General features: G+C 45.5%; 1 protein-coding gene across 1 annotated transcript in view; it reads left to right on the top strand.

The window, feature by feature from the left end:
* Positions 1 to 574: 574 nt before the first annotated feature.
* The window catches only part of Pde6a (phosphodiesterase 6A), a 71767-nt gene continuing 52418 nt past the window's right edge, over positions 575 to 19923 (top strand). The window contains exons 1-4 of the mRNA NM_001107386.2: positions 575 to 1155; positions 14355 to 14507; positions 15664 to 15753; positions 16913 to 17053. Of these exons, the coding sequence (NP_001100856.1) occupies positions 682 to 1155; positions 14355 to 14507; positions 15664 to 15753; positions 16913 to 17053 (858 nt within the window). The 5' untranslated portion in view covers positions 575 to 681. The remainder of the gene's footprint in view (positions 1156 to 14354; positions 14508 to 15663; positions 15754 to 16912; positions 17054 to 19923) is intronic.

Here is a 19923-nt window from a genome sequence, read left to right on the forward strand (position 1 = left end):
CTGCCCCCACCCCCAGCCCCCCACAAATGATGGGCTGTAACCTGAAACTGTGAACACAGACACACTCTTTCTCTCCTAAGTTGCTCTTTGTCAGTATAGTTTAATCACAGCCAAAGACTAGAAGGTTCTACTTGGGGGAATGGTTGAGGAGGAGGCTTGCAGGGAGCTGTCTCAAAACTCTGGTCCTTCCTGAATGGAGGATTGTAGTTTGACTTGTTAACTCTTCTTATTGTCCAAGAAGTCAAACAAATCTCCTAAATTGTCAGTCATTGATGTCATGGGTTCAAACAGCCACCAAGGGCAGCGAGGACACATTTATAGGACAGTGTTAGGCTGCTCCTGAGCTGCCTGTCACATCCTGTGAAGAAGTTATGCTCAGTGTAGATGTCTCTCCTCTCAGCTCTTATCGGACCAGGGTGGAACGGAGCCACACCCCTTCTCTCTTCCAGGTCCAGCAGCATCTGGAACATACTGATCCTCATGATCTTCTCAGATATATTAATAACTTAATCCCCCCAGCTTGCCCCTGCTCCTGTGTGGCCTCCTCAGTGTAATTTACAGACAAGACCCAGAGAAGGTCAGATTGAGGTGGGACATATTGAAATCCATTTGCTTGGAAACTGCCCTGGAAAGGCCGGAGCCTGAGCCTCTCCTTGGGAGCAGCTAGAGGTCATCTTAGCCATGGGTGAGGTGACAGCAGAGGAGGTAGAAAAGTTCCTGGATTCAAATATTGGCTTTGCCAAACAATACTATAATTTTCACTACCGGGGGAAGGTCGTCTCAGACCTCCTCGGGGCCAAGGAGGCAGCCGTGGACTTCAGCAACTACCACGATGTGAACAGGGTGGAGGAGAGTGAGATCATCTTTGACCTCCTGCGGGACTTTCAGGAGAACTTACAGGCCGAGAAATGCACGTTCAATGTCATGAAGAAGCTCTGCTTCCTCCTGCGGGCTGACCGCATGAGCCTGTTCATGTACAGGACCCGCAATGGCATTGCAGAGCTAGCCACCAGGCTCTTCAACGTCCACAAGGATGCCGTCCTAGAGGACTGCTTGGTGATGCCAGACTCCGAGATTGTCTTCCCTTTGGACATGGGTGTCGTGGGCCACGTCGCACACTCCAAAAAGATCGCCAATGTCCCCAACACAGAAGAGGTATGCTCTCCCCGTAAGATGGCTGTGGGAATGCACTGCTCCCTGGGGCTCTCAGGTGCAAGCAGGCTGGGCTATTGATGGCCACCAGGCCTGGGCTAGTCATAGCATGATACCACTCTCTATTTATCAAAAACACTTAGAACATTTTATTTGGAAGAAAAATACTCCCAAATTAACAGGAATTTAAAATACTACAAAGAACTGTGTATCTTTCACTCACTTTCACCAATTATGGACTTCTTGGCCCATCTGCTTCTCTATTTCTGTGGTCTGCTGGAAGGAAGTTGCAGTCATGCCCTTTCTTCTGGATAGCCTTTGGTCTGTATTTCTAGAGCAGGACATTTCTTCCACAACCCCAGTACGATAGTGGAATGTGGGGAACATAACAGTCACACAGCACCATCATCCAACCGTGTATATCCAGTGTTTTCCAGGTGTCTCAAGTACGCTCATGTAGCCCTGTCTCTTTAGTCCACTCCTGTCTGAGACTGTTCCTCTCTCTTTGTTTTCTGGAAAGCTCGTGTATTTGAAGAAATATTTTATGCCAAATTGGAAAAACCCACAAATATTTTACAGAAATGCCCTTCTATTTTGGCTTATGTTCCTCCCCACCTTCTCTCTGCCATATCTTTGTTGGAGTGTTTGTTAGATCAAGTTTACTACACTCTGACTGAGGACAGAGAGAGGGAAGGAGAGAAGAAGGGATGGAGGGAAAGAGGGAAGGAGGAAGGGAGAGAGACTTGTTTGGTATCCCAGGCTGGTCTAGAAGTCCCTGTGTAGCCCAGGCTGGCTTCAGACTCTTGGCAATCCTCTTCAATCAGCTACCCAAGTGCTGGGATTAGAGGCCTGTGCCACCATGCCTGATGGTGGTCTGATATGCTTTCATAATTAGATTGAGTTTCATGTTCTCTCAGAGGTATCATCAAGGTTGTATTACTTTTCTTCATATTTTTCTGTCTGGAAACAGAGATGATTTGTCCCCTTACTGAAAATGTTAACATTGGTTACCCGATCTTTCTCCTGAAAATCCAGAAGTCTAGAGAGTCACTGAAAGTTCTAAGCCATGAGCTACAGAATCAAGTCACAGGTCAGCTGGGGCTACAGAAAGCCCCCACATCAAAAATCCAACCCAACCCAACCCAACCAAACCCTGCAGCCCATGGAATTTTACTGGAAACTCTGACAAAGATCCCTGAGAGCAGATCAGTGTCTCTGCTGGATATTAGCTTTGAAGGCTGCAAAGCAGTTCTACTTGGTCTCCTGATCAAGCCAACCCTACTTACCCTTCAGATCTCAGTTTAATGGTCTCTTCCTTAGGAGCACCCTCTGTCATAGTTGTTCCTCTTCCTGAAGACATTGATCAAGGTTCTTGTACCAGGGACCTCAATATTTTTTTATTGGATATTTTTTATTTACATTTCAAATGTTATCCCCTTTCCTGGTTTCCTGTCCATAAGCTTCCATCCCAGTCCCCCTCCCCTTGCTTCTATGAGGCTGTTCTCACACCCAACTGCCCACCCCTTCCCACCTCCCCGCCCTAGCATTCCCTTACACTGGAGCATCCAGCCTTGGCAGGACCAAGGGCCTCTCCTCCCACTGATGCCCAACAAGGTCATCCTCTGTTACATATGCAGCTGGAGTCATGGGTCTGTCCATGTGTACTCCTTGGATTGTGTCCCTGGGAGCTCTGGTTGGTTGCCATTGTTGCTTGTATGGGGTTGCAAAGCCCTTCAGCTACTTCAATCCTTTCTCTAACTCACCCATTGAGGACCTTGTTCTCAGTTCAATGGTCGACTGCAAGCATTCGTCTCTGTATTTGTATGTTCTGTATGTTCTGCCAGAGCCTCTCAGGAGACAACTATATCAGGTTCCCACATGGGGACCTCAATATTTATCCTAGGATCCTGCACAATGTCAGGCACACAGAAGGGCTCAATAAACACAGCCTGAAGACTGGGAACTTTGCAGTGACTTCCCCCTCCTTCCACAGAATGTTAATTCCTAAGCTCCAGGGTCACAGGGGCCTCATTTACTAGTTGCACCAGCCATACTAAGAAATCATGTGTAACCATTTCCAAGGTCCAGCTCCTGAATATTTTGTGTTCTTTTTGTTTGTTTGCTTTGTTTCATTAGTTGTTTTGAGACAGAGTCTCACTGCGCGGCCTTGGTTGGCCTAGAACTTGTGTTATACACCCGACTGGCCTTGAAGTCATAGAGATTCTCTTGCCTCCATGGGCCACATGCCTGGCCTCCCACACATTTAGTGACTTTGCCTTTATCTTCCTCCTGTATTTATTTCAGATCAGTAGTCTTAAAGTTCGAAAGGGAAGAGAAAGGGCTGGGAAGGCAGCCCAGTCAGCAAGGTGCTTGTTGAGCAAGCATGAGAAACCAAGTTCAATCCCTAGAACCCACATTTTAAAAAAAATTTAAAAAAAATCACACTGGCATGTATCTGTAATCCCAGAGCTGGGGAGGTAAAGACAGGCAGAAGCTAGCTAGGGTTTGATGACTCACTAGCTTAGTTAAGTCAATGAACTTTAGGCCAGTGAGAGTCTGTCTGAAAAAAAAAAAAAAGAGCAATGTAAGGAATGGCACCCAAAGTTGACCTCTGGGTTCTACATGCAAGCACATATAAATATTCCCCTACATGCACACACACACACACACACACACACACACACACACACACACACACACACTCCAGAGGGAAGAAAGAAGGTTAATGTCAAAGTCAATCTTGTCCAATTGGACTCCAGAGGTCTTGATAAGGGGAAAAGCAGTAAGCATTAAGCCCAAGTTAATACAAGAACTCAAGGGTGTCATCAAACAGTGATCACCTTGTCTTTCTCCTAAAAATTCAGCCGTTGGGGTTGGGGTTAGCTCAGTGGTAGAGCGCATGCCTAGCGAGTGCAAGGCCCTGGGTTCGGTCCCCAGCTCCGAAAAAAAAAAAAAAAGAAAAAGAAAAAAGAAAAATTCAGCCGTCCAGAGGACCACTGAGCATTCTAAGCCAGCATGGGCTACAAAGTCAAGCCTTGGGCCAGCCTAGGCTATGAAGAAACTAGCTCTCTGGAAAACACCAACACCAGGCAGAGTGCATGTGGGTAATCTCTCCCCATGTACCCACTGGTTTATCTCCTTTTCCCTTGTCTCAGATTCTTGTGTAATATCTCACTATCTTGGGCCTACAGACATTGACATGGAAACTCTTGCTCATGGTCACATAGGGGTAAAGCACAGGTGGAATTTAAACTCAGGTACTCTGGCCTTGAGCCCATGCTCTAACCCTCTGCTACCCCACACTTCCTCCCTAGGTGTAAAACGGGGTCATGGGACAGAGTGTTACTTACAAAAGGTCATTTTTTATCATATTTCAGGAGTTATGACCTTATGCTTTGAGGTCACAGCTGGGTGTCGCTCCTGTCACTTTCTTTTTTTTTTTTTTTAAAGATTTATTTATTTATTATATATAAGTACACTGTAGCTGTCTTCAGATACACCAGAAAAGGGCATCGGATCTCTTTACAGATGGTTGTGAGCCACCATGTGGTTGCTGGGAATTGAACTCATGACCTCTGGAAGAGCAGTCGGGTGCTCTTAACCGCTGAGCCATCTCTCCAGCCCGCTCCTGTCACTTTCTAAGAACATATTTAGCCTAGGCAAATCATTTAGCATAACTGGGCTCCCTTCTTATTGTATAAAACATTGATAGAACTCTGCTTTTGCCTCCCACATGCTGGGATTTCAGGTGGGCTGTGACACCTACTCAACTTTTACATGGGTTCTGGGACTCTGAATCCTGGACCTGGCTTGTACAATAAATGCTTTATCCATTGAGTTACTTCCCCAGCCTACACGGGCAGTTCCTGTCCCTTATTACAATCCCATTACTGTTAGTAAGGATCTATCCTATTTTTTTCCAATAATTATTTATTTTATGCATATAAATACATTGTAGCTGTCTTCAGACACACCAGAAGAAGGCATCTGATCACTTTACAGATGGTTGTGAGCCACCATGTGGTTGCTGGGAATTGAATCCAGGACCTCTGGAAGAACAATCAGTGTTCCTAACCGCTGAGCAATCTCTCTAGCCCCAGTAGTTTTTTTTTTTTTCAGTTACTACTGTACTTTATGGTGTTCAACCAAATCACCATGTTACAAAAATAGCAAGCTGCCATAATAAAAAATAAGGCTCCTCTATCCAGCACCAGATAGCATCATTTTACTTTCAAGCCCAGAAATTGCACTTGTATATAAACCAACCGAAGATGAGGATTGAGGGTTCATCTTGGTGGATTTTTCCTTTGATGAATATGAAGTGTCCTTCCTTATCTTTTTTGATGACTTTTAATTGAAAATTGATTTTATTTGATATTAGAATGGCTACTCCAGCTTGCTTCTTCCGACCACTTGCTTGGAAAGTTGTTTTCCAGCCTTTCACTCTGAGGTAGTGTCTGTCTTTGTCTCTGAGGTGTGTTTCCTGTAGGCAGCAGAATGCAGGGTCCTCATTGCGTATCCAGTTTGTTAATCTATGTCTTTTTATTGGGGAGTTGAGGCCATTGATGTTGAGACATATTAAGGAATAGTGATTATTGCTTCCTGTTATATTCATATTTGGATGTGAGGTTATGTTTGTGTGCTTTTCTTCTCTTTGTTTTGTTGCCAAGATGATTAATTTCTTGCTTCTTCTAGGGTATAGCTTGCCTCCTTATGTTGGGCTTTACCCTTTATTATCCTTTGTAGTGCTGGATTTGTAGAAAGATATTGTGTAAATTTGGTTTTGTCATGGAATATCTTGGTTTCTCCATCTATGTTAATTGAGAGTTTTGCAGGATACAGTAACCTGGGCTGGCATTTGTGTTCTCTTAGGGTCTGTATGACATCTGTCCAGGATCTTCTGGCCTTCATAGTTTCTGGCGAAAAGTCTGGTGTGATTCTGATAGGTCTGCCTTTATATGTTACTTGACCTTTTTCCCTTACTGCTTTTAATATTTTTTCTTTATTTTGTGCGTTTGGTGTTTTGACAATTATGTGACAGGAGGTGTTTCTTTTCTGGTCCAATCTATTTGGAGTTCTGTAGGCTTCTTGTATGCCTATAGGTATCTCTTTTTTTAGGTTAGGGAAGTTTTCTTCTATGATTTTGTTGAAGATATTTACTGGTCCTTTGAGCTGGGAGTCTTCACTCTCTTCTATACCTATTATCCTTAGGTTTGATCTTCTCATTGAGTCCTGGATTTCCTGTATGTTTTGGACCAGTAGCTTTTTCTGCTTTACATTATCTTTGACAGTTGAGTCAATGATTTCTATGGAATCTTCTGCTCCCGAGATTCTCTCTTCCATCTCTTGTATTCTGTTGGTGAAGCTTGTATCTACAGCTCCTTGTCTTTTCTTTTGATTTTCTATGTCCAGGGTTGTTTCCATGTGTTCTTTCTTGATTGCTTCTATTTCCATTTTTAATTCCTTCAACTGTTTGATTGTGTTTTCCTGGAATTCTTTCAGGGATTTTTGCGATTCCTCTCTGTAGGCTTCTACTTGTTCTCTAAGGGAGTTCTTTATGTCTTTCTTGAAGTCCTCCAGCATCATGATCAAATATGATTTTGAAACTAGATCTTGCTTTTCTGGTGTGTTTGGATATTCCCTGTTTGCTTTGGTGGGAGAATTGGGCTCCGATGATGCCATGTAGTCTTGGTTTCTGTTGCTTGGGTTCCTGCGCTTGCCTCTCGCCATCAGATTATCTCTAGTGTTACTTTGTTCTGCTATTTCTGACCGTGGCTAGACTGTCCTATAAGCCTGTGTGTCAGGAGTGCTGTAGACCTGTTTTCCTGTTTTCTTTCAGCCAGTTATGGGGACAGAGTGTTCTGCTTTCGGGCGTGTAGTTTTTCCTCTCTACAGGTCTTCAGCTGTTCCTGTGGGCCTGTGTCTTGAGTTCACCAGGCAGGTTTCTTGCAGGGGAAAAGTTGGTCCTACCTGTGGTTCCAAGGCTCAAGTTTGCTCGTGGGGTACTGCCTAAGTCCTCTCCGCGGCGGCAGCAACCGGGAAGATCTGCGCCGCTCTTTCCGGGAGCCTCCATGCACCAGGGTTCCAGATGACATTTGGTGTTTTCCTCTGGCGTCTGGATGTGCACAGAGTGCAGTCTCTTCTGGTTTCCCAGGCGTGTCTGCCTCTCTGAAGGTTTAGCTCTCCCTCCCACGGGATTTGGGTGCAGAGAACTGTTTATCCGGTCTGTTTCCTTCAGGTTCCGGCGGTGTCTCAGGCGCAGGGGTCCTGCCGCTCCTGGGCCCTCCCCTACGGGAACCCAGAGGCCTTATACAGTTGCCTCTTGGGCCAGGGATGTAGGCAGGGGTGGGCAGTGTTGGTGGTCTCCTCCGCTCTGCAGCCTCAGGAGTGCCCACCTGATCAGGCGGTGAGGTCTCTCTCCCATGGGGTTTGGGAGCAGAGAGCTCAAGGATCTATCCTAAGTGACAGAGCCACACCACATCTGTGAGGACTATGGGAAAAACACCTAACCTTGCCTTCTGAAGTTTTCCTTTTAGATTCGTTTAGCCTCTGGAAGTGCTAAGCCCTTCAGAGGCCTTGGTGTTGTAGAGCTGAGGATCGTCTGATTCCATAAAAGCCAGGCCTAACAGCATGATGAGCCTCTGTGCTGACCTGTTATTTTCTGTTCAGCTCTCAAAGTTCATCCTTGCAGCCACACCCATCCTTTCCCAGAAGTCTTTCAGTCTGGGGCAGTGTCCCAGGCTGTGAGTGACTCAGGCTTGCACACAAGTTCAGCCAAGACCAGGAAGTCCTGAGTGCCCAGCATTTGCATGTTGCTTGCTGCTCTGCTTGGAAATTTTACTCAATTCTAGGCTCTGGGAGGGACACGGTCTTTCTAACTAGAAGCTGAGTAACTAGTGGAGGAGAAGATGGTGTGGACTGGGGTCTGAGCTGCCTCTGAATATATAAAGTTATATATTGAGCCTTCACAGTCTGGGAATGGTTACAGTTGTTTCATTGTTGGGACGTGAAGCTACAGACTAGTTTTCCCGGGGATCTCCAGCAGGACTGCGTCTCTGGCAAATCTCTGCTCATCCTCATGCTTGTTATAAAAGATGAGATCAGCACCGACAGATACAATGGAAGGAGATCAGCTAAGCTTGGATCTTAATAAACAAAGGGTAGTGCTTTAGTGTAGCTCATGAAATACTTAAGATGTGCTTATGATTAAAAAATAATTATTTATCGTCTTCGTGAAATTCAGATTTAGCCTGGCAGCCTGTTTCTGTTGTTGTTGGTAACCAGGATTAATCCACAGTGGTCTGTTAGGATGCAAAAAGTTATTTCATATTTTTTTTGTATCTGTTAAGACTTTGTGTCCCAATTTGTGATCAGTTTTGGAGAAATTTCCATGAGGTGCAGAGAAGATGTGTATTCTTTTGTGTTTGGGCGAAATAATCTGTAAGTATCTGTTAGGTCCATTTGAATTATTAAGTCAATTAGCTCCAGGATTCCTGTCTATTGGAAAGAGTGAGGTATTGAAGTCTCCCACCCCATGAGGTGACTGTCCCTGACCCCTTGTCCAGTCCCTGGGGTAGAGTAGGATACTCACTTAATGCGTGAGTGAATAAGGGGGCAGCCCCTCTTCAACACCAACAGATTCCATTTTAAGACTTCAGCCCTGAAATGACTGTTAGAGTCGAGAGAAGCATCACCCGCAGCCTCTCAGGTCTAGTCTGCCTCTGATCCTTCCTTTCTGGAGACTCGGAAATTGGCACACTAGACAGGAGAGAAACCTCAAAGAGTACAATAAAACATCAGTCTGACTTCATCGTGGGGGAAAACTAAAGCAGTGGACTAAGTAACCACTGAAGCTAGTCACAGGCAAGCATCTCCATCTTTGTGGATCACCCTATTGTCAGGGACTGATTTACGCTCTGGTTTGAACTGGAAGTTCGTGTTTAACACGATATCCCACCATGCTGTGAGCACCCAGAGAGCCACCTCATGTTACCTGTTGTCTTACTTCCTTTTTCCTGTTGCTGTGATAAAACACCCTGACAAAAGCAACTTAAAGGAGAAAGGGTTTGTGCTCTGTCTGTGTGTGTCAGGGTTCTCTAGAGTCACAGAACTTATGGAATGCCTCTATATAGTAAGGAAATTATTGGAATCACTTACAGTCTGCTGTCCAACTGAACCAAAAAATGGGCACCTGTAAATGGGAAGTCCAAGAATCTAGTAGTTGTGTAGTCTCTCAAGGATAGGCATTTCAGCTGACTGCATAACCTGGATCTTGAAGAAGTAAGTTCCAATAGATATGCCAGCAAGTAAGTGCAAGCAAGCGAAGAAGGAAAGCTTCCTTCTTCCATTGTTCTTATGTAGGCTTCCAGCAGAAGGTTTGGCCCAGATTAAAGATGTGTACCATCACTCCTGGACCTAAACTGTTTTATTCTTGGAACTTGCTCTGTCCCAGGCTGGCTTTGAACTCAGAGATCTGTTTGCCTGTCTCCTGGGATTAAAAGTATGTATCACCTTGCCTAGACCTAAGATTTTTCACGGCCACTGTGTTTCAAGATCCAGATCAAAAGCCTGTGTCTTCCAGCTTCAAGATCTAGATTACAAGTGTGACCTCCATTTCTGGATTGTAGTTCATTCCAGATGTAGTCAGGTTGATAACTGGGAATGGCCCTCGCATGCTCTCTTGCAGTTCAAGGGCACAGTCTATCATGGTGGGGAAATCAAAGGTACAATCCTCTATGATGGGGAAAATCAAGGCAGAAGGAGTTTGAAGCACTAGTCAGAACACATTCACAGTAATGAAGCAGAGAATGATAAATGGATGCTTGCTGCTGAATGCTCTTTCTCTACTTACATAGTCCAGTATCCCGGCCAGGGAATAGTGCCTCCCACAATGGACAGGTCTTCCCATCTTAGTTAGCAGTAAAGGTAATTCCCCATAGGCCTTGACATATCCAGTGCCTGACACAGAGCCAAGGCTCAACAAATGCAAATGAATGAATAAATTAACCAATTAACCAGTGAGTAAATCAACAGCTAATGAATGGGTAGAGCACCTGTACTACTTATCAGCAAGGGACTTGATCATGAATGAGAAGGAACAGCTCCATTTGGCAGGTTTGATAATGTACGTAAGTCGTCTGGCTTTTAGCATAGCACATCCTTATTATTCAGTGCATAATGGAATCTATTAACAGATCCTACCATGGGTTCAACAGTGTTCAGCACTGTGAGTGTTTGATAGGAGGAATTGGGGAATAATGAATGAGAAGCAGAATTTAAGTCTAGGCATGGCGATATATACCTGAAATCCCAGCACTAAGACAGGCTAAGACAGGAAGATGGTAAGTTTGAGGCAACACTGCGTTAGGCAATACTTACACACCAGTTGCCGATATGTAACTCTGCTCCACCATAAATGAACGAATGAACGAATAAACAAATACTGAGGCTTGCCACTCAAACTCTGTACCCTCCATTCTTCCCCTCCCTCTCAATGCCTCAAATATACGGATCCTTCTTTTCGTTGAGTCTTCTGTCCTAGGGTTTTATTGCTGTGAAGAGACACCAGGACCACAGCAACTCTTCTAAAGGAAAACATTTAACTGAGGCTGCCTTACAGTTCAGAGGTTTAGTCCATTCTCATTATGGAGGGAGACAGTAACACGCAAGCAAACACGGTGCCGGAGAAGGAGCTGAGAATTCTACATCTGGATCCACAGGCAGCAGAGACTGAGACACAATAAGGCCACACCTCCTCATGGTGCTACTCCCTATGGGCCTATGGGAGCCATTTTTATTCAAACTACCGTATCTTTCAAGCCCATTCCTATCTTCTGGACTCTGTAGCGTTATGCCTCTCCCTCTGCTCCTCTGCCTTGGCCCGCAGCTCAATGCTACCTTTCAGAGAAGCCTTCCTGACTCCCATTCAAACCTGAGCAGCTTCAGTCTAATGCCTTTCCCATCACTAGTAAGTTAATCTTGGTTTGTTCTTTCAGAGCAGATTGTCTCAGGCTGTAGGGCAAATGCTAAACTCTATTCTTTTAATTTTTTTTAAAGATTTATTTATTTTATGTATACGAGTACACTGTAGATGTCTTTGGACACACCAGAAGAGGGCATCAGATCCCTTACAGGTGGTTGTGAGCCACGATGTGGTTGTTGGGAATTGAACTCAGGACCTCTGGAAAAACAGTCAGTGCTCTTAACCACTGAGCCATCTCTCCAGTCCCCTCTTTTCTTATTTTGTTTATGTCTCCTGTATTTAACTGTACGTTTTATCAGAGTAAAAGTCTCCAGTTCTCTACTGCAGGGTTCAGAGCAGTGCCTCACTCAGAAGGCATTCTGTCAGTCCCAAGTGAATGACCATGGGTCTTCCTTAACTAAGTTTCTTATGTCTGGGTTTTAAAATCAATTGGGGATGAGGAAATGGCTCAATAGGTAAGAGAGTTTGCTTTACCAACATGAAGACTTGAGTTCATATCGCCAGCATTTATGCACACAAAATAGTCAGGTATAGCTAGCTGTCTGTGTCTACAACCTCAGTTTTGGGAGGACAGAGATGGAGTGATCCCTAGCACTCAATGGCCAGCCAACCTAGACAAATTGACCAGGTTGGTGTTCAATAGGAGACCCTGTCTCAAGGGAATAAGACACATACTCTCCTTTGGCCTCCACCTCAATTCTATGCATACACACACACACACACACACACACACACACACACACACACACACACACGGTAGTTAGTTTAGGGGTGCTATGGGATGGATCCAGGGATGGCAATGCTTATGTAGACTCCAGTCATTTGGGAGATGGAGTGTTCATGAAGAGATCCTGGCTGAGAACTCTCTCCGTGTGTGCGATGGTAATCTACATGGCAGGATCTGGACTTACCTCACAGACCTCTGGGCGTGTTGGTGAGGGAATATTTCAATCAGATTAACTGAGATGGGAAGACCCACCCTAAACGTGGGCAGGATCATTTCCATGGGCTGACATTCCTGACAGTATACAAAGGAGGAAGCAAAGAGAGTAGAGCCAGTTGTTCCTCTCTGCTTGCTGCAGTGTGGCCAGCTGGTTCTTGCTCCCTTAAACAGACCTTCCTGGAAATGGGAGACTGTGTCCCCTCAAACTGGGAGCCAAAACAAGCCCTTTCTCCTGAAGTTGCATTTGTCAGGTATTTGGACACAGAAATCAGAAGCGTGACTAATACGTTGGAAAAGAGGGTTCTGGCAGATTTAGAGACATCTGCCTTAGAGCAGGTGAGGCCCGAGTGCTGGCTTCCCTTGATGAAGGTGAATATTGCATAGCTGAACTGAGATAAATCTGAGCATGCCTGACTCTGGGCTCAGGCACTCAGCAGTGTCTTCTGAGAGTGACACAGAACACCCTCCCTGGCTAATGCTGCCTTCTGGCTTTTTCTAATCCCTGAATGCTAATTCAAGTGGAGCATGGCTGGATTATCTTAATCCCTTTACCCTTCACCTGTTTGAGCCAACTTCCCCGACCTTATGCCGTTGCCTATTATTTATTTATTTATTGAATCTCACTCTCTCTGAGACGAAATCCTGAAATCCAGAGTATCGCACCAGGAATGTGGGCTGCAGGAGGAATTATGCCACCTTAGGTCTAGAAAAGTTCTAGAATCGGCTGTATAGATGAATCGTCCTTCTCAGAACAGTATACACTGTGTGTGTTTGGGCTGGCCCATGGGACATGGCAGTCAGGAAATTTACCCTGGTACTGGAGACAGAAAGGTGGATTCTTTTGACTATAGACAATGCAGCCTGTGTGTCTCCTCTCCCTCACCACAGAGATTGTATGAAAGCCTCTAAAAACCAGACAGGCTGCCTTTGGGTTTAGGAGTCAGGATGTGTGGATCTCTGTGTGCTTCAGTTTTTAGCTAAGCCCTTTATGGCCTGCATTACTGTATTAACTTCTTCTGTGTTACTGTGACCGATAACCTGACAGAAACAAGAGAAGAGGCCATTGGCATGGCTCAGTGGCTACTTGAGTTTGATCCCCAGAACCCATGTAAAGGTGGAACGAAAGAAATTGCTCCACAAAGCTATCCTGTGATTGCTTCACGAGCACTGGCACACGTCCATCACCACAAACACCATGCCTCTCCCATAACAGTAATAAATAATATTTTTTAACTGAAGGAAAGAGAGATTGCTTTGGCTCTTGGTTTGGGCCTGAAAGTTTGTCATGGGGATGGTGTGAAAGGGCCAGGCAGTTCATATGGCTGTAGTTGAGCGGAGAGAAAGAATGTCTTGGGTCGCCTTACCCAACCTACTGCTTACTCTAGCTGGCCTGCCAGCCCTGCATTCAGAGCCAATGTCCCCTCTTTGGCAATCTTCTCGGGAAAGTTCCTCACAGACACACACAGGGGTTTGCTTCACTGAGCTCCCAGGTACTTCTCAACCCAGTCAAGATGTCAATCAAAGTTACCGTCGGTGATTCATCAGTGAAGAGCTTGAATCTTAGCTACTTGGTATAGGCCTGGTATGTAGCCAAGCTTTGTTTGGATCTGCAGGATGAGAATGGACATTGAAATGGCTGTGTAGGCAGTAACGAGTGTGTTATCAAAGGTCAAATTATATGCCTATGATTCCACCACTTGTGGGAGGCTGAGGCAGGAGGATTGAGAATTTAAGGTTGGTCTGGACTACTACACGTAGTGAGACTGTGTCCAGATAAAAATGAGGGAGGTGGAGCTGAAAATAACAAAGCCCTTGTTCAATGAGGTGGACCCCAGGGTGCTTCTCTGAGACAACGTGAGCCGAGCAGAGCTGAGGACAGGTTCTAAATGCTCACAAGTCACATTACTGTGAGTCACGGATCTCCTTTCTGTGAGATAGGCTATCAGCCCTCTCTTCATAGGCTGTTGGGAGAGTGAAGATGAAGGGCTGAGGCAGAGTACCACATGCCATGTCCACTGGCAGTCACCACAGTCATGCCCCTAACTCCCTCACAACTCCCACTGGGCTTCCCTGCCGTGATGTGTTTGTCCTCCATGGCCCTTGGTGGACTGCCTGTCAGGCCTTCTGATGGATGAATGCCAGAAGTGTTCACGGTCACCTCAAGTCACCAAGCCCTTGCTAAAAGGGAACAGATGAATGCCTTCACCCCCTTGTCTGCAGGTTCTCTGACATGCTCCCTATTCTCTGCATTCGTCTGTCTCTCTGTGCTTCTTTCAGGATGAGCATTTCTGCGACTTCGTGGACAGCCTCACAGAATATCAGACCAAGAGCATCCTGGCATCCCCCATCATGAATGGGAAGGACGTGGTAGCCATAATTATGGCTGTGAATAAAATAGATGAACCCCACTTCACCAAGAGAGATGAAGAGGTAAGGCTGCTTGAGATACTGCTGAGGAGGCCGCGCTAACCCATTCTTCCAGCTCATGGAATTCTCCAACCTTGCTGTTAGGCTTGGCTTTAGTTTTCCCAAATCTAAGGCTGGGGGACAGCCAAGCACGGTGGTCCATGCCTCCAATTTCAGTATTTGACAGGCTGTGGCAGGAGTACTGGCATAAGTCTGGTGCACACCCGTAATTATAATTGTATAGCCTGGGCTCCAGTTCCAGAGTAGCACACACTACAGATCAGACCCTGTCTCACAACTAAAAGAGAGAGAAAGAGGGGTGTGGGGGTTCACCTGCTAGTCTCTGAGAGAGACAGGGGAAGATGACAGTGCAGACACTGGATTTGGGGGTTAGGAATGGAGAGGTGATTGGTCTGGGACTCTCAAAATCTTGTTTTCTTTGGACAAATCACTCTTTGTCTTAGGGTTCTATTGTTATGAAGAGACACCGTGAGGACAGCAACTCTAACAAATGAAAACATTTACTTGGGGCCGACTCATACACAGAGATGTAGTCCATTGTCCTCATGCTGAGACACATGGCAGCATCCAGGCAGGCATGGTGCTGGAGAGTTAGCTATGAGTTCTATATCTGGATCGGCAGGCAGCAAGAAGAGAAAGAAAGAGAGAGCCTGGATTGAGCTTCTGAGATCTCAAACCCATCCCCAGGGACACACTTCCTTCAGGAAGGCCACACCTACTCCAACAAGGGCACAGGTCCTAATCATTTCAAATAAAGCCACTCCCCAGGAGCCCTTGGCGGCCATTTTCATTCAAACCACCTGATTTATCTTCCCTGAATGTATTGGGTTTTTTATTTGTAAACTGGTGTGATTTCACAGGATCTACCTCACAGTGACTTGTAATGACCAGGTGCCATATACCGGTGACTTATCACAGGGGCATCAAGTTCCATACATACTAAATATTTGTATTAATACACCCCCATTAACTAACCAACACGCACTTTGAGTTTCCATTCACAGTGAGACAAGTGAAGGGTCTGCACTCCACGGCTCAGCTGTGCAAATTACTTCTGTGCTGGCTTTAATGGGGGATCAGACATTTGCTGGTGGCAGAAGAATCGAGAAGAAGGATTTCTCCTTCTCATCGGCTTCCCTCATGCCGTTTGAATTTGCAGATTCTTCTCAAATACCTCAACTTTGTGAATCTGATCATGAAGGTATTCCACCTGAGTTACCTGCACAACTGTGAGACCCGGCGTGGCCAGGTAAGTGGCCTGGCTCCGGGGACTGAGCCATGGATGGAGTAAGGGCAGCTGGTACAAAGGTACCGGGAACTACTGCACTGTGTCTGGTGGGAGTCCCCGGGATTAGGAGGCGATGAATGTTGTATTCTAGAGGGGTTAGGCTTGGATTTGAATGCTTGCTCACCAAGGAGCTGTCAGACCCTAACTAAGCAAGTTTCTTAGCCTCTCTAAAAATGTACATGGTGAAGATGGGCAAGGTGGTGCACGCTTGTCATCCCAGCACTTAGGAAGGAGGTGGAGGCAGGAGGATCAGAAACTCAAGGTCAGCTTCAGCGATGTAGCTAATTCGAAGTCTGAGTGGGCTACCCAAGACCTTATACAAACAAACAAACAAACAAACAAACAAACAAAAACATGTGAATAATTATATATCACTCTCTAAGATTGATATTAAAATAAATAAGTTAACATATGTGGTGTACTTAAGCTCAACTGCTTGTTATAATTTTATTTTATGTTTTTTGTAGTGGTGGGGATTGAACTCACAGCCTGTACATATAAGGCAAGCACTTAGCTATGGACCTATATTCCTAAACCTTGTGCTTACTTATTAATAACATAACGAGTAAAATAAAGAAAGAATTAGACCCGATGTAGGTCAGCTGATCACTTCGTGGCTTTAAGCCTCAGTTTCCCACCTATAAAATGGGGCTAATGACCCCATCTGTTTCTCTAGATCAATGGTCCTCAACCTTTCTGATGCTGCAACATTTTAATACAGGTCCTCATGCTGTGGTGACCCCTAACTGTAATATAGGTTTCATTACTACGTCACAACTGTAATTTTGCTATTGTTATGTGTCATACTATAAATATCTGTGTTTTCCTATGGTATTAGGTGACCCCGTGAAAAGGTCATTGGACCCACAAAGGGGTTACAACCCTCAAGCTGAGAACCACTGTTCTGGATTCTTATGAGACTTAAATAGATTAAATAGAAAACTTTGCAGAATTGTTATTTTCTACCTAAGAAACCTCTAATTTGTACCTCAAAAACTCTTGCTTGTGGGGCCAGGGGTTTTAAGGGTGGGATCGGAAGAGAGGAGGGAAAGGGGCTGTAATCGGGACATAAAGTCAATAAAAAATAAATTTATTTTTTTACTTTTACAAATGTCTTCAGATATTGCTGTGGTCTGGAAGCAAGGTCTTCGAAGAGCTCACGGATATAGAGAGGCAGTTCCACAAGGCCCTGTATACGGTCCGAGCTTTTCTCAACTGTGACAGATACTCTGTAGGACTCTTAGACATGACCAAACAGAAGGTAAGAAAACTTCAAGGATAGGGCCTTTCTACGGAACACGTGGTGACCGAATGCAGTCTGGTCAATAATTCAACTAGCTCAGGACACAGTCTGGGTGAATTTGGATGGCTGTGAAGGGTTTTACCTAATGGGCAGGGAGATAACTGAGTCAGGAACATGCTTGCCTTGAAGCCACGAAGACCTGAGTTTACCCCTAGAACTGATATTAAAGGCAAGTGCCAGACATAGCACAGGTGTAGAGGTCAGAGGACAACTTTTGGAAGTCAGTTCTCTCCTTCCACTATGGGTTCTGGGGATTGAATTCAGGTCATTGGGGTCACACGGGCAAGTGATTTTACCCAAGTCTGAATCCAGGTCCTCTGCTGTGTCATAAACATCTCCGAGTCCAAGCTTTCTTTCTTTCTTTCTTTTTTTTTTTTTTTTTTCCGGAGCTGGGGACCGAACCCAGGACCTTGCGCTTCCTAGGCAAGTGCTCTACCACTGAGCTAAATCCCCAGCCCCCAAGCCTTCTTTATCTTAGAAGTGTGTTTGGAGCATGGCGGTGCACACCTTTAATTCCAGCACTCTGGAGGTAGAGGCAAGTGGATCTCTGTGAGTTCAAGGACAGCCTGCCTGGTCTACAGAGAGCGTACCAGGACAGGCAGGGCTACACAAAGAAACCCTGTCTCAACCTCTCCCCGGCAGGGCAGAAGTGTGCTTTGGTGAATAGAAATCCGAGTCATGTAAGAAATCAGTTTTTCTTATGGCTGCTGACTTCTGTGCCCTAAGAAAAAATCTTTTCTAGCCTCTAGGGTCAGAAAAATACTTTACTTATGCCAATTCATGTTAAGTTTTATTTTTGTGGATTTTACATGTAGCTCTAGACAGTGTAACAAAAACTCTCATTTATAGCATGATGCAAGATAAATATTACTACTCCACATGGACAACCAACGAACCGATTATCTCATCTGAAAAAGACTGATCCTTCCCCATTGCCCTATTGAAAGATCCACCTTTTCTTACTGTCCCACTAAAAAGCCTGTCTTTCCTTGTGCTGGTTTCTGGAATCTCTAGTTCATTGCATTGGCTTATTTCTCTCGGTTACTCTATGGCCACACTTAATTTCAGTATGTTTATATGTATCTTGGCACACACTTGAGAAAAGATCTCTGGGTTTGGTGTTTTATGTTAAGAGTTCTTCACTGTGCGTTACATTTTGTGTCCGTTCTCCCCACTCAGGGGCTTCAGCTTGAATACTTCTTCTCTTACATTTTTGGGGGTTGAAAGAGCGTACCCCTAAACAGGGAACGTGTCTCTTGCGCCAATTGTGGGATGGGGTGCCCCCAAGAACCACGAGTAGCCATTCTTGATGTATAAGCACAAGGTAGCTTTTATTAACGAGATCCCGGGTCTTAGCGGGATCCCGGGTCGACACATATCTCACACAGGAGACAGAGGAATCGACCCCGAGCTTCCAAACTCGGGGGTTTTTATAGGGGAGGTAAGGGGCATTCGCACGGTTACACATGATTGGTCAATTCAAATGGTGCACAGTTACTTTCGGCGCGAAATGACATCAGCAAGGAGTATGTGTTATCTAGCAGCTCGGCAGGCAGGTAGGGTGGCTCATCTCACTCAGGGGGGTGAAGGAAGGGGAGGGTGTCCTTGGGGAAGGAAGGATGGTCAGTGTCCTTGGGGCTGATAGCTGGTTTGGCAAGTCCTATCTCTGGCTCTCCCTCAGGCACGTCCGGCCCTGCACATCCAGACTCTGACAATGAGCAACCTTTATGAAACTCTAGTTCTGCACATTCGGGCTCTGACAATGAGTAACCTTTATGAAACTCTAGTTCTACAGTGGTGAGCCTAGCCTTTAATGGCTGAGCCATCTCTCCAGCCCTGAGTATTTCTTCTCATGCTGGGCAGTAACGAAGTTCTTGCTTACCTTCTTCATGAAACATTAAGTTCTAGGGCAGCGGTTCTCAACCTTCCTAACGCTGTGACCCTTTAATACAGTTTCTCAGGCCGTGTTGAGCCCCGTCCCAAGCATAAAATTATTTTGTGGCTACTTCATAACTGTAATTTTCCTACTGCACTAAATCATAATGTAAATATCTTTTTGAGACAGAGGGTTGCCAAAGGGGTCAACGACCCACAGGTTGAGAAACGCTGTTGTAGGGCCTGTGCGGTATTATGTGCACCATAAACATGTAGCAAACAGAACATGTGGCTCCGCTAGGTCCCCAGTTCACATTCCCACCCAGAACGGCATCTCCTTTCTATTGTCAGAAGTCCAGAAAAAGTTCCCAACTGGATGGAAGGCCAAGGGTGTGGAGTGTGAACTTCCTGTGAACTCCCTTCTGCTTGACCCCGGGGCAACATTAGCATAAGCAAACATCATGATAAGCATGCTCAAAGGCACAAAGGAGAGGGTGGCATCTACACACAGCAGGTCACTGTTTGTCCCTGAGTATTAACAGCTCAGTGATCAGAGGGAGCCCTGGAGGAGGAAGGCCTCCTCTGAAGGCAGAGACTTTGACCTAACACAGCTTTGCATCTCTGCAAAGAACCACCAACCAAGAAGCCACAGGCAGAAGCCTGGGTAGCCCTGGTGGCTTCTCCTCATGAGCCTCCTTTCTGGGCTCTTCCTCTCTTTCCTCTTCCTTGCTTTCTTGAGACAAGGTCTCCTGGATCCTAGGCTAGTCTTGAACTTGGTCAAAGATGAGCTTGAATGTCTGATCTTCCCGTTTCTATCCCCTAAGCACTTGGGACTCCGGGAGCCTCATCCCCATCTCTTTCTTCTGTCTTCTGCTTATGTCTTGGGCCATGGCAAAAAGAAAAACTCAAAATAAAATAAGTTTAGTTGGAATGACTCCATGAATCAGGGGGTG

Source organism: Rattus norvegicus, chromosome 18, assembly GCF_036323735.1.
Source record: "Rattus norvegicus strain BN/NHsdMcwi chromosome 18, GRCr8, whole genome shotgun sequence".
NCBI lineage: Eukaryota > Metazoa > Chordata > Mammalia > Rodentia > Muridae > Rattus > Rattus norvegicus.